Source organism: Acomys minous, assembly GCF_964271855.1.
Source record: "Acomys minous genome assembly, chromosome: 1".
NCBI classification, from domain to species: domain Eukaryota; kingdom Metazoa; phylum Chordata; class Mammalia; order Rodentia; family Muridae; genus Acomys; species Acomys minous.
The window spans coordinates 139,579,885-139,605,093 of record NC_140483.1 but is presented as its reverse complement, the minus strand read 5'-3'; the positions used below and the strand labels follow the sequence as shown (position 1 = coordinate 139,605,093).

At 45.5% G+C, this 25,209-nt stretch overlaps 1 protein-coding gene across 3 annotated transcripts in view; it reads right to left on the bottom strand.

The window, feature by feature from the left end:
• The window catches only part of LOC311598040 (gamma-aminobutyric acid receptor subunit rho-1), a 56,920-nt gene extending 37,492 nt beyond the window's left edge, over nucleotides 1-19,428 (bottom strand). For 2 of the 3 annotated variants that reach the window (XM_084782834.1, XM_084782835.1), the window contains exon 1: nucleotides 19,312-19,428. Coding sequence is in view for 1 of the 3 variants with exons in the window: in XM_084782831.1 (XP_084638957.1) it covers nucleotides 3,362-3,402 (41 nt within the window). In the remaining 2 variants the exon portion in view is untranslated. Of the gene's footprint in view, nucleotides 1-3,361; nucleotides 3,646-19,311 lie in introns of those variants that run through there. The other variant, XM_084782831.1, reaches the window with a different exon arrangement.
• Between the last annotated feature and the right edge of the window lie 5,781 nt (nucleotides 19,429-25,209).

Here is a 25,209-nt window from a genome sequence, read left to right as displayed (position 1 = left end):
AAGTCACCTGGTGCTAGAGATGCCTGCACAGCCGTATGTATTGTGGCACTCACTGTTCACAGTAGCCACAGATGCCAGTTCAAACGGGCCCAGCCGTGGGGAATTCCACCGCATCAGTGCATCACAGCCGGATAACCTGGCACACAGCTACCGTAAAGAAGGGTGAAGCCACGTTGTTTTCAAGAAAGTGGGTGGAACTGGAGGTCATCACGTTGAGGAAAAAGAGACAGACTCGGAAACGCAATTGTCATATGATACAAAGATCCATGTTTTAAAAAGAAAACATGGCCCGGCATGGTGGCGCACGCCTTTAATGCCAGCACTCGGGAGGCAGAGGCAGGTGGATCACTGTGAATTCGAGGCCAGCCTGGTCTACAAAGTGAGTCCAGGACAGAGAAACCCTGTCTCAAAACAAAATAAAACAAAACAAAACATGAAAGTGTGAGGGGAATTATTTGGGAAGATTTAAGAGGGTGAGGAAATGAGGAAACGGGCGTTTGGGAGGGTAACGGAGCAGGAATATGATCAAATTGCGTCATGTATATATAGCAAATGTTACAATGAAACCCATTATTTTGTACCATTAATATGTGCTAATAAAAATACTGAAAATTGGCCTCATCTGTTTGCCACATTGCCAATCTGTTTCCTACGTGTTGCAAGTCACCGCCCTGTAGGGCCCTGATGCATGCCGAGCACTGTCAGAGTCTGTGGAAGGAAGGCTGAACTGTACTTCGAGTGCAACATTTTCCATTTCAATTTTTATTCTAGTTATGACTTTATTAATACAGGTGAAATTTTTTATTAAGTTATTTTACTTAAATGAATAAATAAATCAAACATTCTTGTGTGCATTTTGAGATGGGACAGAGGGAGGAAGAGAGGGAGAGGAAGAGCCAGAGATAGAAACACACATGCTCATTTGATTGCTTACCTGATGGTGTTTTTGTTTTGTTCTGGGGGGTGTGTGTGTGTGTGTGTGTGTGTGTGTGTGTGTGTGTGTATGTGGTGTGTGTGTGTGTGTGTGTGTGTGTGAATTAATGTCCACATGTGAGTCAGCAAACATGTGTGAGTGTGTGTGCATGTGTGTCTATATGAATGCATGTGGAGGCAAGAGGCTGATGTCAGGGGCCTTATTTGACCACTCCTCACCATCTGTCTGTCTGTCTGTCTGTCTGTCTACCTGTCTATCTATCTATATCATCTATCTATCACCTATCTATCTATCTATCTATCTATCTACTTTTATTCACTTTACACCCTGATCGTAGCCCCCATCTTACTCTCCTTCTGGTCCCACCCTCCCCCTCTCTTCCTCCATGCCCCCTCCCTAACTCCTCAGAAAAGAGGAGCCCCCCCCCCCATAACCCACCCTGCCACATCAAGTCAAGACAGGGTTTCTCTGTGTTGCCTTGGCTGTTCTGGACTCGCTTCATAGACGAGGCTGCCCTCGAACTCACAGCGATCCACCTGCTGGGATTAAAGGCGTGCGCCACCACGCCCAGCCTCTGTCATGCTTTTAACAAACTTCATTTACCACTCACACCACATGACTCTACTAAAGACGAAACAAAGCTGCCAGCAAGAGAGGGAGCTGTGAGAAGGAAGTGGGAAATGCAGGCTGGGGAAACAGGACCACCCCCAGGCAATCTTACCCATGACTCACAGAACATTTCCAGACCAATTCACAAAGCCACTGGTTTAAATCCAAATTCTGCCCTTCCTAAGGGCAGCCTTCTCTCCCTTCTCTCTTTACCCTATAGTCACCACGGCTTCTCCAGGTCAGTACAGAGGATCCAGGGAGGAGATGCCTGGTTGAGGGGAGAGCCAGGCAGTAGTTTAAGATAGCTGATTCCCACGTGGCCTCCAAGTGTCCCCTGGTATTACCAGTGACAGATGGACCAGGTGTGTTCACCTGGCATCTTGTTAAGTGGTTGAAATAAAGGTGTACATAGACAGCCAAAAGGTTGCATGAAAACCTCACTCAAAAGTAGCGTGATAGTGCAAACAGGAAAGACATACCTTGTCAAGAGTGACAGCAGACCTCATGAGTGAGAGCGCTCAGGGCCCCCACTGTGGCTTGGGGTTCCCTTTCATGGAGTTCATGAGGAAGGGGAGGCTAGTTGCTTGCTAAGGGCCAGAGCATGGATTTCTGTTTTGATTGTCAAGCTTAAATTCTGTAGGTTCTAACTATATGCACACTCAAATATGCTTAGGCGTTAATAGTGAATAGAAAATTTGGAAGACCAAAGATAGCTCTAGGTGAATTAGGCTCCCAGCCTGTAACATTTTAGCTCCACAATCACACCAGTTTCAACCAGTCAGCTATACAGAAAGCTGAGCTCCTGCTGAGCCCCTGTTGGCCAAGCATCGCGTTTTGCACACGTAGAAGCCATGAAGCTTGGGCTCATTTTTAGGATCTTAACCAAATGTGTAAGCATCTGAGCTTACTTCCCGGGCCAAGGTCACCTGATGTGGTCCCAAGGAATGAAATCAGGAAGGATTGGAGGGTCCACAGCAAGACTTAAGCTGGGGCAATTTTATTGAGAGCAATCAGATGTTTTATACCTTTATCAGAAACAGAATATAATGGCGGTTGCCAGGATCAATACAATTGTAGTTGTCAGGATGCAATGACGTTTGCAAACTACAGGGTACAAAAGTCTAATGTCTAGGACTAGTTGTCCTATCAAACTTCCATGCTTTCCTGACTCTGAGGGAACATACAGAGAAACAAACAGAGGCCTGAATGCTTCACTTCCTGAAGGATCGTATCATCCTATCAGGAACCAGAAGGCGCGCACTGTGTCCCATGGACTCTAACCTCTCAGGGCAGCTAGGCCAGGGCAACTCCTTGGTTCCCTGTGTGGCTACATATTTCTGCCTGTGTCTACAGAATCTTTTTAGACAGTAAGTCTTGGTTCAAGTAAGATTGGCATTTGGGCAGGCAAATAGACATGACAAAAGTACGATTCATGTAAGGAGTAAAATTTTGGGGTAGAGTCATATTAAAATCAGGATTGGCATTTATTCTTATCATTTGGGAATATATCATAGAAAATTCCAAATATCTTGAGCAATTTTCAAATTATCTAACTACAAAAGGATTTAAGAAACAAACAAGCAAACCAAATGAACCACCGGCTGAGGTGGCATACCATTTTTATCCCAGCACTCAGGAAGCCAGCCTGATCTACAGAGTGAGTTCCAGGACAGGACTACATAAAGAGTCTCTGTATGAAAACAAACGAACAAAATGAGCAGTAAGAAACTCGAACACGGGGCCTGTAGCTGCTAGCTCCTGGGAGTTTGCTGCGTCTCTGCTGGTGTAAGTCCTGGTCTGGGTTCACTCCCGTCTCACCTGCTTCTCGACGGCCTCGGCCTTTGCTTCGCAGCTGGCATAGCGAGACAGTTCAGGAAGGGAAAGGTTGCCTCCAGGATCTACTGTGGCCACCAGATACTTCGAGCACTGTTTCCTACAATGCCAAATGTTCCTGGCTTCCCAGGGACTCGCATGCACAGCCCCGATGACTGCCACTACCACAGTGGCCACCAGTACCACCACCACAGTGACAAGTGGCTTCAACATGTGCCTCAAACCTCCCTAACAATGGCCTATTCACGGTGGCCTCTCTCCCTGTTACTGTGAGGGTAAACTCAGCAGTAACTCCTATAATGACATACGGTCATCTGGACAGTATGGGGAATAGGTGGAGCCTTCACCTACAAGATCAAGAAAAACAGCTTCTTTGTCAGGCTGACCAATTCAATGCTTGGAACCTGCACGCACTGATTGAGATTGCTGATGAGATTACTCTTTGGCATAACCAAGTGGAAAAGGTGAAAATGGACCAGAACAGGTTGGAACAAGAACTAGATCTTATCCTGTCACGGCAGAAGAAAATGGAACATCTGTTGACTTCTTTAGAGGAGTTTTTAAAGACAGAATGGAGCTTTCAATCTGCTGTGTGTGGATAAAGTGCATGAGATGGTCTACCAGTTGGCCCAACTTAGAGATGCTGAGCTGACAAGTGTCTCAAGATCTCAGGGACATTATCGTTTACCTGAATTTACTTACTCATCCTGATGATCCCACTGAGCTGCTTCAGCAGATCTGCAAGATTCTGTGTGCTCATATGGAATCTCCCCAGTGCATCAGTCAGAATTCCAGCGTAACTCAGGTGAAGGAAAAGAGTTTCCTAAGGCCTTTGAGGAGTCACGTCGCATTTACTCTGAATTCTGATGCTATTAAGTAGAGTAGTGTTTACAGTTACTATTTGGTCTTTGATTGCAATAATTTCTGCGTGTGTTCTATCTTTTTTTTTTTTTCATTTAAATACTATGAAGAGAAGAATTGTTTTTCTTTCAGAACGAAATAAAATCAGGACTGGGGGCATAGCTGAGTTATAGAGGGTTTACCCAGAATTAAGTAAAATTAGCCCCCTTGCCCAGGCACTTGCCTATTACGTATTGATTTTGTGATTATAATCTATATCTTAATCACCAATTTCCTACTGGAGCTTCATTGTGGAACAATGTTTGTGAAAATGCACTTGCCATGTAGTCTTTGCTGGGCGTTTGTAGCCATTCACCTAAAGCACCGAGGATGCCTCTAAGTATCAAGTGAAATTTGCACTCTGCTTTGATATGTAACTTTTAAGAAACATTTTTTATCTGTTAATAACAATACAGGCAATGAAAGGAAGTGTCTCATGAGCTGCAGCAAGTGTCTCTCAAGAATTCAGAGAAGATAATCAGCTTTTATGGATTAAGGATTTAATTAGGGCTTTTATTTTTCTTACAGTACTAGAGATCAAAGCTGTGCCACGCCCATGGATTATATACCCAGCAGTGTATTATGTTACATATCAGGATAAGGGTTCAGTGATTCGATCACTTTTGACAATATATAGATACCTCAGTGGTTTTTTTTTTTAAATGAAGATTTCACTGTATAGCCTAGGCTGGCTTGAGATTCAAAATCTTTCTGCTCAGTTTTCCAGGTGCCACCACACGTAGGTATCCTGGTGATTTTTATCATTTATTTTGTTGTAGCGTAAGATTTAGACCTATTTTGTGTAACCTTTTTAATGCTGTTAAGGGGGGAAAACGCCTTCTTCATAGTTTTAAACCATCTTCATCTTTGTGCTTCATTAAGTCACTAATAATGTGATCTCGTAAAAATGAAAATAAACTGATTAAAGGATTAAAAAAAGCCTCAAGAACAGAACAAAAGAAATATTTCTAAATGAGAGTTGTTTGAGCAGGCCGATTAACATCCTTTAATTATACTGAGCTGGGGCACGCCCATACCATGCTTCTTCACGTTTCAGCAGAACCTTTTCTAATAGTGTAAGGCGTCTTCTTTCGTGTGTGTGTGGTGTGTGACTGCATGTGCACATATGCCCAGGTGCAGGCGCAGAGTCAGAAAGCAGCTTCTGGGCGTTGGCTCTCTGCTCCCATGGGGATTGTGGGTACCAAGCTGAGGTCATCAGGTTCTCATGGCAAGCACCAGCACCGGATGTATCTCACAGGCCAAGTTTAACAACCATTTATCTTAGGACACACTCGGTATGAAATCCTTTCTCATTTTTCTTTTCATTAGTTTTTTGGGGTTGTTTTGTTTTACCAAAAGTGCTTGTTATATCTATAAGCTTTATATGTATTTATGGGTATTACTTGATGGCTTATTTCTTTGGGGGGCTGGGGCACTATGTAGACCAGGCTAGGACTGGACTGGAGATGGCTCACCACTTAGGAGCCATTGATGCCACTACCCTTTCAGATGATCCGGGTTCGGTTCATAACACTTAATGGTGGCTCACACAGCTGCAGGTAACTCCAGCTCCAGAAGATCTACCAGGCTGACCTCGAACTCACAGAGACCCACCTGCCTCGGCCTCCCAAGTGCTCAGATTAACGGTATGTGTGATTTCTTTTAAGCTAAAAGCACAGATATAGTTATTGTCCCAAATATATGCAAAAGATTAATTACATGAAATTAGAATAATATATAAACTTAGAGGCACCTTTGTGTTCCTTAAGTAGATTAAACTGGCTTTAAGATTACTATTTTACTCCATAGTTTCTGATTTTGAGAGTTGTATCCTTACAGAGGCTGCATCAATATAAGAGTCCTGGGGGGAGGGGGGAATTTGTCAAAGGAGTCAGTAACAGTCAAAAGTCATCACCAAGATATTTACACACACACACACACACACACACACACACACACACACACACACACACACACGCATTCACTTGCAATGCATTGGTGGACACATAGGTAGATGGAACAGCAAAGCAGAGCATCACTGTTGTTGGACTCAGACGCCGTCTGCTGATGTTCTCAGCTTCCAGGTTAAAGAAGCATCAGGTAGGTGGTACGGGGACTCTTATTTATCTTGGAGAGACATTTGGACTGGTCAGAAGAGGACCATCTATGAAATCAGAATCAGGGTTGGAGTTCCTTTCCTTTTGGAATTTTCTGGTTCATTGGTAATCCGATGTGTCTTGTAGAGGGCAAAAAAAAAAAAAAAAAAAAAAAAAAAAAAAAAAAAGCCTGGACATAAGAAATTTCAGGCCAGGATCCTGGCAAGAAATGGGTGCAGGGCACAGCTGTCTTAACAGTGTGGAGTCTGGGAGACAGGTAGCTAAGTCAGCTTCTGCCTATGGAAAATGAGGGGCAATCTGGGGCAACAACCAATAGCCTATTCCTATGAACCTGGTTTTTGTTTTGTTTTGCTTGTTTATTTTGGTTTGGTTTGGTTTGGTTTTTTAGATGCAAGTTTTCTCTGTGTGGCCTTGGCTGTCTTAGACTTACTTTGTAGACCAGGTTGGCTCGAACTCTTATCGATCTGCCTGCCTGGGATTTAATCCCTGGGATTAAAGGCATGTGCCACCACACCAAGCTCCAATGAACCTGTTTCAATGGGCTCCTTCTCTCTTGGGCCCACCTCATGAGTTGTTTTTTGCTTTTTTTTTTTTTTTGCTTTTTTTTTTCTTTTTTTAAAGATAGAATCTTAAGTTGCCCAGGCTGGCCTTGAACTGACTCTATAGCACAGGCTAGCCTTAAACCTGCAATGCTCTTATGTTAGCCTCTGGGGTGGCTAAGATTACACGCCTGTAATGACAGGCTGAGCTTTAACACACTAATATTTGGTTCTGGCTACCTAAAATGGCTGGCCACTGCTCCCCATGCGCGGCCTTTTCTGTGAGGACTCTGTAGCTGTTGTCAGTGTGTCTCATCCATCTTTGTCCCATTCTCCTCACCAGCAAAGAGGCTGTGTACTGTGGATGAAATTTTGCCTTTCTTTTCTCATAATTATGGTCAAATAATAGATGCTTAATGTATCCTGAGGATAATTAGTGACTGAGCCATCCTTCAAACACACGCTGGGTCTCTTGCTCTGGAAGATGAGAGCTTTTGCCCTCCTTCCTGCGAGGCATGACAGAAGTTTTACTTTTCCACTAAGAACCAACATGATTTGTAAAATGTGATCTCTGATGAGAACTAATCAAAATTATAAAAACAAACAAGCCATGGGGAGGCTGTAGGAGACACTATATATTCACCTCAGTCCTGAGAAAGACAGAGAAGAAAGATAGCCCGATACCAAGATGAGACTTGATAGCCTATGACCATATAGTCGGGGAGGAGATCCCCCGCGATCATGGAAGGGAATAGAGCAGGAGTGGGAAGGAGGGAGGAACAGGAGGATACAAGTGATGGGAGAACAACTGAGTTGTAATCTGAATAAATTAATTAATTTTAAAAAAATTTTTTAAAGGTAGCCCAAAAGGGTTCTACTTAAACCATTGCTGTTTTCAATGATGTGAATTCTGCCCCGCCCCTTTAAATGTGGTTTTATAAAGTATGGGGCATTTCTAGCACTGCCACAGTCTTCTTGGGTGAGTTTAACTGTACTGTCATCTCTTCACTTGGAGACAAATCACTCTGTGCCGTTTAAATGAGAATGGCTCCCCAAGGGTCTCATGATTGAATGCTTGTTTCTGAGCTTTCAGGTTTCAGAAGCCTGAACCATACCCAGTTTATGATCTCTCTCTCTCTCTCTCTCTCTCTCTCTCTCTCTCTCTCTCTCTCTCTCTCCCTCCCTCCCCCCTCCCCCCTCTCTTTCCCTCTCTCCTTCCCCCTCCCCCCACCTGTCAATAGGATGTAAAGCTCCCCACCATGATGGTCCTGGTATCTCCTCACAGCAACAGAACAGTAACTAGGACACCCTCCAAGTTACGAAATTATCCAGCTCTTGAAATCTGCAGTAAGTATTTCAAAGGTGCCGTCCTGTGAAACAGACCAATATGACCAGGTGACAGGAATGATGTGAACTGATTACACCTTCAACAGCTGACCCATGAGGAGATAGACAGCTCACAGTAAAAGGAAGCTAAGGATGTTGAACATTTCTTCAAGTGTTTCTCAGCCATTTAAGATTCCTCTGTTGAGAATTCTCTGTTTAGATCCCACTTTTAATTGGACTATTTGGTTTGCTGATGTCTCGTTTCTTGAGTTCTTTATATATTTTTTAAATTAGTCATATGTGGAGTTGGTGAAGAGTGCTGGGAGAGACAACCGGAATTTGGGGGCATTTGTGAGGCAAAGAAGAAACCAAGAGTGATGGAAACTCCCAGGAATCTATGAGGGTGACAATAGCTAAGATCCCTAGCAATGAAGGATAGAGAGCCTGAACTGGCCATCTCCTGTAAGCAGGCCAGGCTCCCGGTAGCCGGATGGGGACACCAAGCCAGCCACAAAACCTTCAACCTGCAAGGTTGGGCTGTGGCAAAGTGGCACAGAAACTACAGGAGTGGCCAACAACACTGGTCCAGCTTGAGACTCATGCCTCAGGAGGGAGCCCACCCCTGATACTGCTTGGAGGGCCAGGAACCAGAGGCTGGACATCTCAGCGACCTAGGATACAACCAAACACGACTAGCAAGAAAGAAAAAAAAAGAATCCTAATGCTATCCTGCTATACTTGTGGCCAGGGGCTTACCATCAGAGAGCCTCCATCCAGCCACGGATGGAAACAGGCGCAGTGACCACAGACAAACACTAGGTGGAGCTCGGGGAATTCTGTGGAAGAGGGGAAGGACGATTTGTAGGAGTCAAGGAGGTCAAGGTTTGGATGCCAAACTCTGCCAAGACTGGGTAAGCAAGTCCTCAGTAGTTCCTGCCTCACAAATATGTCTATCAGATATACTGAGCCAGAAGGCTGAAGATGATGCTCCAATGTTATAGAGAGTTTTGGGTTCAGGCAGCAAACATCTCTGTCATTTTTTTCACTTTGGAAGCTGCCAACTTGCACTTCCAGTTTATTCAGGTAGTTAATTTTATTCCTTTCTCAACTCTCTGATGGAGTTGAAGACCAGTGGTTTAGTTTTACAATTAAGCATGGCTGTTTAGGGGTTAAGGTGTTTTTAGGTCTAGATAGATGTTTTAAGTTGATAATGACAAGATAGGATAGATATTGATTTACATTCAGAATTTTAGATGCACCAAGATAGGAAAGATACTCTCTTCAAGGCTGCCAAATAGAAATAGCCAAAACACTGTAATGTAACATTAATATAATTCCTGATTTTTTGTGGTTCTTCTTGCTGTGTGTAGTTTATTTTATACATGTGTGATACTATTAATGTATGCATAAAAAATTTAAAAATATTTTTTAAGCCAGGTGTAGAAGCATATGCCTTTAATCCCAGCACTTGGGAGGCAGAGGCAGGTGGATCACTGTGAGTTCAAGGCCAGCCTGGTCTACAAAGTAAGTCTAGGACAGCCAAGGCTACATAAAGAAAAACAAAACCAAAAAATTTATAAAAAGGACACCACAAAAAAAAAAAAAAAAAAAAAAAACAAAACCAGAATCAAGTAAACAGGGTCCATAGGGGCTTACCGAAACTGAACTACTGAAAAATCAGGGAGCCTACGGGGGCTGACCTAGGCCCTCTGTGTATGTTACAGTTGTGTAGCTTGGTCTTCTTGTGGGGTTCCTAACAGTGGGAGCAGGGGCTTTTGCCTGCTTTTGGGTCCTTTTTCCTCCGACTAGGTTGCCTCGACCAGCCTTCATATGAGGGAGGTGCCTAGTCTCGCTGCAACTTGACACGGCATGTTTGACTGATATCCCCGGGAGGCTTGCCCTTTCCTCAAGGGAAATGAATGGAACCAGGAGGACTGGATAGAGGAGGAAGGATGGGGAAACTGGGAGGAGAGAAAGGAGTGGAAACTGTAGTTAGGGTGCAATCTGTGAGAGAATAAATATAAAAAACTAAAAATTTTCTCATTAGACAGGAATTCTGGGCTATGAGATGGTTTGACTTGGGGACCACTGGAGCAATGCGTATCTGGGTTTCTTCCTCCCATCCTTCAGTCCCTTTCTTCCTTTGGCCATTTTACTCAGGATTGCACTATAGATGCCTCATTCCTATTTCTGTCCATTGTATGGAAGGTGGTCCCTTCCTTATTCTAGCCAAATAGCTTTTCCAGCAGATAAGTGTGCTCCACTTGCCCTGGATCAGAATCTCTCCTGGACCTGGAATAGCACACGTGTAAAACCAGTTCTGTTCTGCTCAGGATGGAGGCAATGAGGGTGAGACAGAGGCGGTCACTAATGGCCCCCCTATCTCAGGCACAAAGTCTTGTCTGTCGAATGAATATGTCACATGCCCTGGCTACTGTTCCCAAAAACCCTCTTGGGCCCGTGGCCTCCAAGCCACAAGCTGGTTTTGAAAGCAGAGCTGAATTTATAGTGGCCTTGAGCCAGGGGCTCTGTCCCAAGATACAAAAAATGATGGCGACCATCACGTGAAGGGTTAAGGGAGGGAAAGAGGGAAGGCAGAATCTTCCGGAAGCAGGCTTCTAAGTTCAAGTAGGAAAATTCAGCCTTGTCGCCCTCTGTGGGAATCACGGTAAAATGATATAAGATACCTCCAGTCACTCCCTGGACTGCCCTTAAAGCTCACCACAGGATCCTTGTGAGTCACTTGGTAAAAATGTTCTAATAGTCTGAGAGTCCTTTGTTCTTGGGATCGCTCTGGCATTTCTCTAAAACCACCCTCCACCTTAGCCTTCCCGTGGCAGCTATCTCTCTATTTACATTGTTTTCATTAAATAATTAAATAGATAGATAAAATTTGTTTTCACTTTCTGCTTTGCTTCCTTGTGTGCAGCGGATGCAGAGGCCAAAGGAAACCCTGACTTATCCTCCTAATGAAGGCCCTCCTTCCCGTTAAAGCTGCTCTCATGTTTGCCTCTCACATACATGTACTATTTCTGCCTATAATGTTCTCTTTTTCACCTTGAGGCCTGGTGGTGGTCTCAAGGCCACTCCTAATAAACCACATTTTCTTAAAGTAGCAGATTAGGCCTCCGTTTTCCTTTCCAGGGGTGACCAATGTGGCTCTTTCCTCTATTTTAAAGAGAGACCAGAAATTCTTCGGCCCTCCTCCAGGTGGTGAGGCTGCAGTGTGGGCACTGTCCCAGCCACCCAGGGTCTGCCGCACGACTGGATGAAGGATTGCCAGACTTCAAACTCGAGGCAAAATTGTTACAGGTTAAGCCACCGAGCCTGGGCATTTTGTCACAGCAGCCAGAGATCGAGAGCCAGCTGTGCTTGCTGCAGTTGCTCAAGGGAAAACCATCTGTGGGATTTCACCACACACACCACACACCATCTACCACTTTGGATGCTCTCCGGCTAAGGTGGCTCTCTGCATATTGCTTCCTTTGGGGAGAGTAGACTCTGTGCTATAACATAAAGATGTAGCAATCCACAGGAACAGTTGTGTCCTTGCCTGTTAACTAAACCTAGAAACATGCCTGTTTCATTACGTGACTGCAACTGATATTTGCCAACTCTTAAAAATTGTTGGGGGGCTGGGGAGTATTGTTTTCTGCTCTGTGCTAACCAGTTCCTTTCTCGATCTCTGGCTTAAACCTGTATCCAGCCCAAGCAAAGTTCAAGTTGCACATGAGTTGTGGGGGGTAAGATGCCCTCATGTGTCACGTACTGGCTCAGTTGGGGATAGGTTTTTGGGATCGGGAATTCTCGAAGTGTCGGTGGGCAGAGATAAGGAGGTGACAAACAGAGACAAAACTCAAGATCAAGTCTGTGTCTGAGTTTATTTTGTAGCTAAGCAGTCTAAGTTTTTAAACATTTATTTTAAGAGCAGGGGGGCTTGTGGTTACATTTTTTTTTTCACAGAGTAGATTTAAGAAAGTCAGTGAGTAATCAAGCATACAAAGTACAGGTACGGAATGTAAAGTCATTGTGATGTCATACGTTGAATTATAACTTTAAATGAAACAATACAGGGTACAGAACACGCAGTGAAGACATTATCACTTCTAAGGTACTGGTTTGATATCAAATGTGTGTGCTCCCTTTGCCCAGGGTCAGTGTTCTCTCCCTATGAAACTTGTGCCCAGCACCCGTGTGCCAAGACAGTTTTTGGTTTTTGGTTTTTGGTTTTGTTTTGTTAGTTTCCTTTTTTGATATCTAAGTGCCAGTGTCTGGAATTTTTTGAAATACTCTATTTCTTTGGAAGCCATAATATAACTTATTAACCAGTTCTCAATCATGTTTCTGTTAATAAGTGGAAGTGAAGCAGAGCTCCTCCTGCCCTTAACAGCCCCTGGCTGCAGTCCCGAGTCAGGGTCGTCTCCTAGCGACCGTGGCTATGCCTGAAGAGTCCAGACATGGGAGTGAAGTACAGTTAAGAAGAAAGAATAGATTCCAGGCCAGCTCAATGAGAGAAAGGAGCTGCGATTTAATTTCTCCTGGCAGAAACATCAGCCCCCAGTCCAGGAGACTTTTCCAGGGTCGTAGCCTCAGGCCTGTGTAGTGTTTGTCACACAGACTCCACTGGAGGGGTCGTGACACTCATGCACACAGCTAAGTACTAGGGAAATGAGAAAGAGTTAAACACACAGGCTTGTCCCCTCAAGAAAGAGATGTCTACCTGTCTTCCACCTGGAATTATAGGAAAGGATATAATTTATAGCCTGGTGATCTTTATAACCTGTCTGTGGGGCCAGGATTTATTGGAATGCCCCGGAATATTATGTTTGTTTATCTCAAGCTTTTCTACCCTAGATCTTGAGCATTGTTAAGCCCATCCTTATGAGCGATGTCGCTTGTACTTTACAGCAGCCTAAGTGACTTCTATGTTACCTTAGGGTCAAGCCAGTCCTGACTCCCACAGGCATTATGTGTAGCTTAGTCATTCTCTCTAGACCCTTATCTTAAGCCTTGTTTCTAAGTTAACAGAACCTATCTTTACGGAAGATGCCATACATGCTTTGTAAAGAGCTTCAGTGCAAACATGTCTTAAGCCTTGCTGTACACATGGGACTGAGTTCATTGTCATCAAAAACCTTGTTTCCAAAATTGTGCTGTGCTTAAATATGGCTAAAATAAACCTTCTAGGGTTAGACTCCAGAAGTTTGAACCTGTTAAGTTAGCACTTGCTAAGTCAGGCTAAGGCAAGTTTCATTTTTGTCATTCCTTGGATGGTTCACTGCAGGCTGTTATGCTTACAGGGACACACACACACACACACACTGTGTCACCTCTGAGTTTTCATCAAGAGTATTGATGTTTGATGGCCCTGTTTCTGTGCCAAGACAAGTACAACACACACACATACACACATATACATGCATGCATGCACACACATACATACACACACATACACACCCACACACATACCTGCCATTTTCTTAGAATGGTTAAATGCATGCATGCCTGATTTAATTAAGTATGGCTTTATAAACACCACCAAACAAAAACAGATAAAATGGACTTTACCAAAATGAAAACTATCGGGCTCCATCAGTCATCATAATAAACTTAGAGAATCAGTTGTCTGGAGAAAGTATTTGTAAAGTATAAACCTGAATTTGCGTCTAGGCTGTATAAACAACCTCTGAAGCTCAGTGATAAAGAGGCAACCAAAGCCGGGCGTGGTGGCACACGCCTTTAATCCCAGCACTCAGGAGGCAGAGGCAGGCGGATTGCTGTGAGTTCAAGGCCAGCCTGGTCTACAAAGTGAGTCCAGGACAGCAGGCGGATTGCTGTGAGTTCAAGGCCAGCCTGGTCTACAAAGTGAGTCCAGGACAGTCAAGGCTACACAGAGAGACCCTGTCTCAGAAAAAAAAAAAAAAAAGAGGCAACCAAACTTTACAATGGGCAAGCAACTTGAATAGACATTTGTCACAGAAAATACATGAGGAGCCAAAAGCATATGAGAAAACTCAGCACCATCTGCCAACAGGAAAATGCAAAACCAGACCACAAAAAGACCACTTCATACCTACCGTGGAGGCTGGTCTAACAAAAAGAAGACAATAAAAGGTTTTGGTAAGGGCTTGGAAATGTTAAAAGCCTCGTCTACTGCGGCAAGGAATATAAAATGCCTGCTCTTTGGAAAACAGTTCCACAAAGGGTTAAATACAGAATGATACTATGACAGCAGTTCTACTCTTAGGATATTGTACCCGGGGAAAAATGTGTTTTTAACGTCTCCATAAAGGCTGCCGCATTGGTGTTCACAGTGACATGATTGACATTAGCCAAAAATCGAAAGAAACCAAAGCCTATCTATGATGGATGAATAAATAGAAGAGAGCATATCCACACAACCACTGTCACTCTGCAGCTAGAAAGGAACGAAACACAGATACGTACTACAGCATGGATTCGTGACGAAAACATTACCTTAACGGAGGCTGGAGAAATAGTGGGATGTAACATTTTTCTGGCATATGCAAGGCCCTGGGTTCACGCCCCAGTACCAGAAGCAAGGAAGAGGCAGAGGGAGGGATGGACGGAGGGATGGACGGAGGGAGGAAAAAGATGACACAAAATGAAAGAAAGCGTTCACTCACGACCGCCCATCTCTAAGCTCCAAGTACATAACGTGTTCATTACAGAGCAACAGAAAGGAAACGTTGGAGGGAAGGAATGGGAAAGCCAAAGATAATTAGTTTCTTTTGAGGGTAATGAAATGTTCAAATTTTGATTATTGTGATGGTTGCATGAATCGGAGTCTAAAAGAAACTGAATTGCACATTTCAAGCAGACAGATTGTACACTAGTAGGTCATATGTTAATACAACTACTTCAACACTGCACTCTGACCTAGCACCCAGTAATCTCTCTCCCCTGTAATCATGGGAGAAATAATAACACGTTCATAGAGTCTTGTTTGCAAATGTTTGTAGAAGATTGCCATGTACATTTATGGTTAATTTATCTTGTTGCAGTTTAGTAGAAACAGCTAGGTTTGTCCATCGACAGGAGAAACCACAGTTGTCCACACAGTGGGATGCTATCCAGCAGAAAACACAACTGCAGTGTTTACATGCAAGAACAGGAATTAGCTTCAGGCCTGTGACGCTGACGGGACAAACCTGGGCATGAAAGAGTACATGCCTCGTGATTTTACGCATGAATTTAGACATGATAGAGGAATTTTAATCCAGCAAAACGGCCACCCAGGCAAAGGATCACATCCAGAGACCTCGGTCCGTGTGGATCTGGCTTAAATACAAACACGCCTTTAGTTAACACCTTTAATCCTTAACAATGGCATCTAATTGAGGGGCAAAGTGACAAGCCAGAGAAAGATTTGACAGAATGAGTCAGAAATAGGATGCAGGAAAGAAAAGCTACTTAAGGGCAGCACAGAGACGGGGGGTGGGGGGGGGGGGAGGCGGGAGTTCATGGCAACAGTACAGTAGAGTTTGGAAATACAGTACAGTTCAGTGCAGTTCTCTTTGTGGAGTTCAGAGGCAACTTTTCCAAGCAGAGGAATTCAGTGAGACGCAGAGAAGCCAGTTTGACTCAGTCAGCTTGGAGAAGAGTTTCGAGCCAGAACAGCTAAGTTGAATCAGCCATCCGGAGTTCCGAAAGAACTAAAAGCATGAGGTTATTCAACAGTGAGTCTCAGAGAAGCTGAAGTCTTTAAGGCTTGGGCTTGTAGAGCTAGAAGCTTCCAGGCCTAGCGATAGTTAGATAGAAATGCTCTGGGCTGAACCCACGTCATGAATTGCAAAGCTTGGGTATGGATCTCATCCCATCCCCTCATCTGAGGAAATAAAAAAAAAAAAATTACATTTACAAGAAATGACAAAATGAACAACTGAGGATAGTAGTGAGGTAAGAGAGGTGGTGAGGAGACCATGACGAGGCAGCAGATGTGAGTCAGCAAAACAGACACCGCGTCTGTGCGTTTCACTGCACGTTACATGCTAAGTTACCTCAGTGAAATGTGTCAGCTGCAGATATTGAATAATAGATCACCAAAAGAAGCACTTCCAGGAACAGACATGATTGCACACCCTAACTATTTAGAGGTCTATGTTCATAAGACGGTCTCTGAGGGGAGGGACATAGTGAGGGGGCGGGGTGTACGGTTAGCATCCTGCCCCTTGGGCCTGAACATCTCAGCAAGTACCATTAAAGCATCTAGTTACGTTGGGAACATCTGAACGATTGGCATTTTCTCCTCTGGCTGCTTCCTCTTCCTTCCGAATTCCCTGTTTTTTATCTAAGTATGCGCAATCAAGAGCAAAACCTTCCTCAGGACTTGTTTTTCACCGGGGAAGGTTGTAAATAGGAAGCGGTTGGCAGCCTCCTGGGAGCTTCCCCCTTTACCTGCCTCCCTCCTGCAGCCACTTAGCTTCTTCAATGCAAACATAGTGGCAGCAGCTCCTGCCACCCTCTTGTGCCATAAAAATCAAGGGACACCCCATGTTTATGGCAGTGAGAGACTAGCTCAGGACTTCCTGGAACAGAGGGTACATACTCCGTTGTCCACTCTTGAGTTTCCATCTTTTTAAACCTTGTTGATGAGGACATGGGTGGTCTGTCAAGGGAATCCAGGACCTTTTTAAGCTGCTAGCTTTATACTCATTGACATTCAACAAGTCACTGAAAGAAAATGTATAAACCTGGTGGTATTCAATGACATAACACAACTTTTTAAAGGAGCTTTCTTAAGTTTAGAAATATGATCTATGAAACTCAATAGAAAGTGTTAATGGGGAGCCCACCAGAGATGACCACTCAGACACAGTTTATAGCCAATAGAAAGTCTTTATTCTAGCCATAAGGACTACACTCAGGTATTCAGGAACCAAGTGTAACCCCAGGTGTTTGGAGTAAAGGGTTTTTTCAAAAGGTAAAAACCTATCCTGGTATCTCGCTCAGCAGCTGCAGGGGGAGGTTTACACAAGCAGGTGGTTAAACAGAAGCTAAGATAAGTTAGCTGGGACATCTTGGCCTCAGGCTCCTAGAACAGAGCTGCGTGATTTTCCATGGGATTCTCCATGAAGGAGCTCAAATTCTAGTTAGACCTGAAATGGCCTCAGCAAGAATACAAGATGGAGGAGGCTCATTTCTGTCTTGCTGATGTTCCAAAACACGATTTGTTACAAACACTGAGAGGTAGCTATCTCGTTCTAACCTCAGCGAGTCCTCACAGATGATCCCAAAGGGCCAGAACTGTGGAGTCCAGATTGTGACATATACTGTCCCTAGTTTCAAGTGATTTGTCAGCTGAGAAATAGCCTGAGCCCCATAACTAACACGGAGGGAGCTCTTCTCTCTAAGCACTATGTAACATCAAGCAAGCTACTGTAATCTTCCTGCATCAGTTTTCTCAAATGCAAATGAGATCCACTCCAAAAGTGCCATGGGTCTGTGACAGTCTCCTCTGTCCTTCTGATGAGAATGGTGCAGATGCAGTGCACACTAGGTCCTCTTAGGAAGAATTTCACACACTTCAAGATGAGACCTTTCATTCCCAGTGTTTTTTATTTTTTTGAGCTTTAACGATGACGGAAATAGGACTGGTGAGACAGCGCCATGGGTGAAAGGCCTCTGCCACCAAGCCTGAGGACCTGAGTCCTGTTCCCAGGACCCACATGGTAGGAGAGAACTGACTCATACAAGCTGTCTTCTGACCTCCACATGAGCACAAAGGCCTGTGTGTACATATGTGTGTATGTATGCACACATAAATAAGTAAATAAACATTTAAAATGATGCTGACAGGAATGGACGCAGCTCGTGGAGATGTGGTTTACATGGTTGATTTTGGCAAACCTTACCGCTGGCAGCCTCTTCCCCCGCCATCCTCACCTGCCTCATCCTCCCTGCCCTCCTTTTTTCTGTCATCTACTTATATTTTCTCTGGGGCAGGTGCCTAGCTGGGTATTTGCACTTATTTGCTTTTAGTTTTTATTTCTCGGTGCTGAGGCTGAACTTAGGTCTTAGGAATTCCACACAAAGGCTTTTACACTTTTAAAAGTTGTTTTTGACATGAAATGAAAATCCATAGGAATTAAATGGCTCAAAAGTGACACAGCTAGCAAAGGCTCTCCCTCCCTTCTCTTATTTTCCTTAATTTTCTTTTACTGTTGGAGACAGGGTCTTCAAACTCACTATTGTAGCCTTGAGGCTCTGGTCCTCCCCGCCTGAGTCCTAGGATTGCTAGTGTGTGCCACCATGTCCGGTTGATGCAATTCTGGGGTGCAAACCCAGAGTTTCTAGCTTGCAGACTAGCACTCTATCACTAGAGACCACAAAGTACCTCTTTTTACGGTCAAGACTCCTGCCTCGGTGTTGAACAAGACTGAGATACCTCAATTGCCAACAGAAACTTACGTGCTGTAAGTGGCTGGCATGGTGCCTGGGGCACAGAGGACTCGGACAGAGATGAGTAGCTCATTCGCTTCGTTCATTAAACAGTGAGCATCTCCCACCGTCCCGGACCCTAAAACAAGCACCTGCTGGCCCTGGGGGAGCTTCTTTTGCTAGTGTTCGTCTGCCATAGCTCCACCCTCCCCCTGCCCACCCCACAACTCCGACCCACAAGCCCCCCCACCACCCAAGTTCCCTGCCGGCTCTCAGAGCTCCACTCTGCACCCTCTTAAATACCACAGAAGGGGGCACGCATGCTTCAGTGCCCGTGGCTGCTGCTTCCTTGTGGGGCACGAACCGAGGCAGTGGGGGTGGGGGTCAGAGAAACCTGGGGAAGGCTGGGCCCTGTGGCTGGAAACTGCTTCTGCCTGTGAGTGGCGGGCCTTGCCTGTCCCCTTTGAACCCGTGCCACCAGAAAGCCAAAGCCTTCCAAATAAATAGAAGGAGAAAGCAAAAACTTCTCCCAACAAACGATTAACAAAAAGACAACAGCAACAACAACAACAAAAAGCTGTGTAGTGGAACGCACTACACAGAGGGCTTCTGCGGCCATCTTGGCCCTGCTCCCACATCTCACCCATACAACCTTGCTTCGGGGCTCCGGGAGGAGCAGGTTCCGGCAACAGCCACTTCCGTGGTTGGTGGGTTGATCGTTGTTGGTTTGCTAAGACCAGTGCAGATAAGTAAATGAGGAAAAGTGGCATGGGGGATAGGAGGGGGGAACGGGGTGCGGGGGGAGAAGGGGAAGAGGAGAGCGGTAGCGGGGGGGGGGGGGGGGGTAAGGGAGGGAGGGGATAGGGAGGGGGAGGATAGGCCCGCCTTCCTCCTTGCTCCCCCCATGGCTTGGTCAGCAGCCTCAGGGCCACACGTTCTATTCATCCCTGTCTTCCATCTCTTGCCTCCTCATTGTGTCAGGGAACATGGCCTCAGATCGTGTCCAGAGGAAAGCCTCCATATCCAGACAATATTCTGTCAGAGAAATTTATTTCCGCCTTTAGACCAGCCTAGAGAGAGGAAGTGGAGACAACGCAATTGCCACGGTAGATTTAGGAACTAGCGAGTTGTAGCTCTTAGCTTTTTTTTTTTTTTTTCAGCGGGGAGGTTGTTGTTGTTGTTGTTTTGAAACAGGGTCTCTCTGTGTAGCCTTGGCTGTCCTGGACTTGCTTTGTAGACCAGACTAGTCTCAAACTCACAGCGATCTGCCTGCTCTTAGCTTTTTAAAGATTTGTTTATTATTTGTGTGTGTGTGTGTGTGTGTGTGTGTGTGTGTATAGTCATATTGTGTGCCTATGTGTCTATGAATGTGTGTGTGTTTGTGTGTGTGTGCCTGTGTGTGGGAGTGTGTGAGGGTGAATGTGTATGTGTGCATATGTGTGCATATGTATAGACGTGTGTGTCATGTGAATGTGTGCATATGTGTGAGTAGACGTATATGTCTTTGTGTAAGTGTGCAAGGGTGAATGTGTGTGTGTGCATATGTATAGACGTGTGTGTCCGTGTGAATGTGTGTGTATGTGTGAGTAGACGTATATGTGTAAGTGTGTATGTGAGTGTATGTGTATCTGTGTGAGTGTGTGTGTGTGAGTGTATGAGTGTATATATGTGTGTATGTGAAGGAGAGATAAGCCTGGTTTTTAGGATCCCAAGTGCAGGATCGGAAGAGTCTCGTGAGAGAACGGGTGAGGTTAATCCACTCGAAGACTGACCACCTCGTTCAGGAGCTTGATTGCTGCCAGCTGAAAAGATCCCGTGAACAGACTCTGGGAGGAGATATACAAATGAGCCCAGAACTGGAGGCGGGGCCTTTGGAGACTTCACTTAGTTTTGGCTGTTCATCGCTTCACTTTGAGACGCTCCTAGAGAGAACCACTCGAGGGAAGGCTTCAGGGCTCCGGCTGCTGCTGAGGTTCCGGGTTCTGGTTACTCCAGGTTCCAGCAGAAGAAATCCTGCTGAGTACACCAGGAGAATCATTCCTCGGAACTGACATCCTTACTGTTTTGTTATTGTGTTCTTTTCCTGTGGTTTTGGTTAGTCAGATTATAAGTAATGTACACTTGGTTAATAAGTTGTAATAAAATATATTGGCTAAGAAAATTGAGTCTACATGTATGTGTGTGTGTATAGTCATGTATGTGTGCCTGTGCCTGTATGTGTCTGTGTATTGGGGTGAATGTGTGAATGTGGATGTGTGGATGTGGATGTCTATGTGTGAGTGTCTGCGTAAGTGTGCGTGTGTGTGAGTTTATGTGTACTAAAGTTACAGACGGCTGTGAGCTACCAGATGTGGTTGCTGGGAACCAAACCTGTGTCCTCTGAAAGAACAGCTTAAATATTAGTATTCTTAACCACTGAGCCATCTTTCCAGCCCAGTTTTTTTTTTTTAAGACAAGTTTTGATCTATAGTCTGGGCTGACCTCCAGCTCAGGTCTTCCTACCTGAGCCCTTCCACACTGGGCTTATTAATGTTCCCTGAGGTGATTCATTCATGTTCCGCCAGAGCTAAGCACAGCTCGGGGACCTAAGGGAAGAGCACATCCCACAGTGTTGACGACAGGGAATGCGCCCAGTACAAGGTACTTGAATGTCTACCACTGTATCTTCTATGATAGCTGAGGGCAGTGTCCACACAATGTGTGAGGGACGGAAGATGGCACAAATGCTCCCAAGTCTGGAGCACGGACCTAATGACCCAGTGATAAGCACTGTTCCTGTATCACCGTCCCCTCCCCAGTCCCAGCATGCATTATTTGTTTGTTTATTTATATTTTTACAGTTTCGGGAAACCACTATTGAGAAGACAAATTTCATTCAGAACAAGCACGCCAGGATGTCGGGTTTGGTTGTTTTTTGTTTTGTTTTGTTTCAATCTTCCCAAGGGGTAAGAACCAACCACATAACCCACCTTCTCACAAGTAGCACTATGCCCCGAGATTCTTGCAGTGGGTTAAAGATCTTCACCACGCACGCACGGGTCTGTGCGCCTGCACCTGGGCTCCTGCGCTCAGAACAGCCGCCCCTTCTCAGTGTTCATGTTGCTGGCGCGAGCCTGTCTCTGCTCTCTGCAGAATTCCCCTCCCAGCTGTGACAACAGTTGACTCGCGCCACTGTAATGGGTCCTGCTCTTTCACACCTCTTCTGCTTTTTTCCTTCAGGTAGTCTTCCCCGTCATAGCATCACCTGGTCTTACCCTTTATCTGCCTTCCAGACAAGCGCGTAGAGCGCTTTATCTGACACCTCCATGTTCTCATCGTGCTGCCCTGTCCTCCATGCAGACCGGTTCCTCCTCTTTCCTGGTCCTCTCAGGCTGTTTCACAACTGAACTTAACATGAACTTTCTCTGCTACTGTGATCTTTTGTTTTTCTCCTCAGTGGTTCTCTCAGCTTCTAAAGTCTTAGTCTTCCTTCCGCGGGTGGTTATAAAAAGACTAAGCCAAATAAAAATACTTTTGGAGGGTTTTTAACTTTCCACACAGAAACTAGCACGGTCTCTGACCGTCTTCCACAGGCGTGGCCCAGACTGGATTAGCAGAATCCCTTCCTTGGGTTTAGTCCAAGTGGAGGAAGCCTTCCCACCAGAGTCGAGGAACTAGAAGACTGTTTTCACAGACTTTCTCGGCTGCCTCCCTCTCTCCTCCCGCCCACCCCGCCCATCAGGGAAGCGAAGCCTGTTTGAAGTGGGCGAGAACGAGGACACGTACTGAGAAACGATTCTCAAGGGACACAGTGAGTCCCACCTCAACCCCGGAAGTCCCCGTGCTTGTCAGCTTTCCTCCTCCATTGGCACCTTACTTGGATTAAAACACAAGTTTGTGTTCTGTAGGCAAGTAGATTACCCAAAATACCCCTCCCCTACTCAAAATCCTTCTCTGTCCAAACTTAATTTTCACCTCTAATATATTTTGTATAGTATAAGGGGCATCTATTTTCTGTCCCCTGAATGCACCTGCGCTTTCTCCCTGCCGTGTTATTCCTGCCTGAAATAAAACAGTTCCTATCCATTGCTCAGAAATTATTGCCTAGTTTAATCCCAGGTCCCAGCACTGCCCTACTCCCCAAACCCTGCAAATAATAGCACGTTCTCAAGCCCTGTGTTGGCCTTCCCCCCCTTTCAGCCACACTCTCTGTAACATGCATGCCTCAGTGGCTAAGGGGTTCCCTACTGCTTTACATGCTCCCCACCCCATTTCCAGCGTAAACCCTTGAAGATGGTGCGGTACCCCTTGGCATCTGTGAAGTGTACCAGCCATCCATTTTTGAATAACATCTATTTCTTTTTATTATTCTAATATGGATATTTCCCACAATTTAATATTAATTACTGGCATGCCACATGCAATTAGCAGCATTATTTTCTTCCTTAGTGGTGCATGAAATCAGAGTGTATGTCATATCTAATTGTATCTTAGATTCTGTGAACTAAAGCACAATTCAAATACTCCACAGCAAATACTCTTTCCTCTGTGTTCTCAGCATTTCCTTAGCCTTCCTCTTCTCTCACTGCTGTTTCCGGTTCGTCTCCTTTTGTTGTCTCAAGTAGAATCGGACTACCAGATCACAGGGAGCCTGTGAAGCAGAGTGGTGGTACGGCGGGGTCGGGTCGTGCGGCTGGGTCGTGGGGCGGGGTCGTGGGGCGGGGTCGTGCGGCGGGGTCGTGGGGCGGGGTCGTGGGGCGGGGTCGTGCGGCTGGGTCGTGGGGCGGGGTCGTGCGGCGGGGTCGTGGGGCGGGGTCGTGCGGCGGGGTCGTGGGGCGGGGTCGTGCGGCGGGGGCATGCTCCCACACGGTGGAAGCACGCAGGGTTCCAGGTGTTTGTTGCAGGATTCATCCCAGTTACTAGTGGGATTTTTCTTTATTTGTCTTCTGAACAGGCAGCTCTGCTGTGTGCCAGCTTATGAGGGCAGCGTAGTTAGAAGCAGAGCGATGCTAGGGTTCAATAATACTTTCAACAAAAGCAATACGGCTAATGGTCTCATCTAGAGATGAACGGTTTCTAAGCAGATCCAGAGGCCCTATACCGCGCCCTTATCCTTACTAACACACCTAGTTCTTTGCTGAACGACGAGACTGGGAAGTCCAGTGGTCTGTGGAAGGCAAGCATTAACACTGGTGTGGTGCAGCCCTACCATGAGCCCTAGCGCTTTGGAACAGCTGGGCTTTCATCTGTCCTTCCCACAGTCTGAGATGCAGCTAAAATGGATGACCTGCCCGTGGGTCCGTTTCTCTGTGTGTCCAAGCTTTCTTCTTCCTCCCACCTTTTCTCACAGGCCGAGCTCTCTGTCTACGACAGCAGTTCTCAAACTGTGGGGCATGACCCCTTTGGGCAAACCTATAAAAACATTTATGTTCTAACTCACAGCATTTGTAAAACTACAGTTTTGAAGCAGCAAAACTAATTTGAAGTCGCAAAAATAATTTTATGGTGTGTGGGGGATAATTTTATGGTACTAAGGGCAGGGGGGATCACCACAGCATGAACTGTATTGAAGGGTCACAGTGTTAGGACGGTGGGGAACAACTGCTCAAGGCACTTTCAACCATCCAGTACGGAAGCCACGGGGGATTTGTCACTATTGAGCAGAGTTTGGTCAGAGCCACTGAGAACCAAGTCTCAATTTTATTTAACTTTAGTTCATAAAAATTTAAATATGTCAGTGGTGCATGGCTACCATATCAGAGAGCAGGTGAATGAACCACCAGAACCAAACACCAAGGCCCTAAACTGAATTCAAAGTTCCAGAAGGCAGCTATTTGGGGATTGCAAGAGAAAGGCAGCTGACTGTGACCCCAGACACCCTCTGGTTACAAAAAGAGGTGACAGAGCGCGCACTCTCAAAATCAACCGTCTAAGCAGAGCTGCTAACTTCCCCATTCTGCCCCTAACAAAGCTCTCTTCTGTAAAAGGAACTTTTATTCTCCAAGTTCAACTGTCGTCTCCGAGGCTTACTGCCTCCTCTGGTAACCTAGGCCAGCTTCTAGCCTCTGTACAATCTAACCTAGGCCTAGAATGTTTTCAGCCTCTGAGACTTACTGCTTAATAAGCTCACCCTTACTTGTTCTTTCTGAGCTCTGGCCTGCCTGGTTCCACTAGGCTGTTCTGCCTCAAACTCTTCTCCCAGCTGACTTACTTAACCTGGCTTCTTTCTCGGGCCCGAATTGCTGTGCTTGGCCTCCGACTAACTCAGTGATCTGCTCAGTCTGGCTTCTTCTCATTTTCTGGCTCACTCCATCTTCACTCTTCCCCTTTCCTGTCCTTGGCTACAAAAACCCCAGCCCGAGGCTTGCAATCTACACTCTCCTGAATTCTGGTCATTGAGTGACATGTGCTGCTCCTGGTGTGGTCAGACTAGTGGCGCCACCTCGCTGGCGTTAAATCAGGCCTGCTATAGCTGTTCGAAGTCACCTAAAGTCTCATCTTTTATTTCTTCCTACAAGCTTAATTCTTATTACTTAACCTAGCAGAGACCTCTCATATAGTTGGCCCCGTG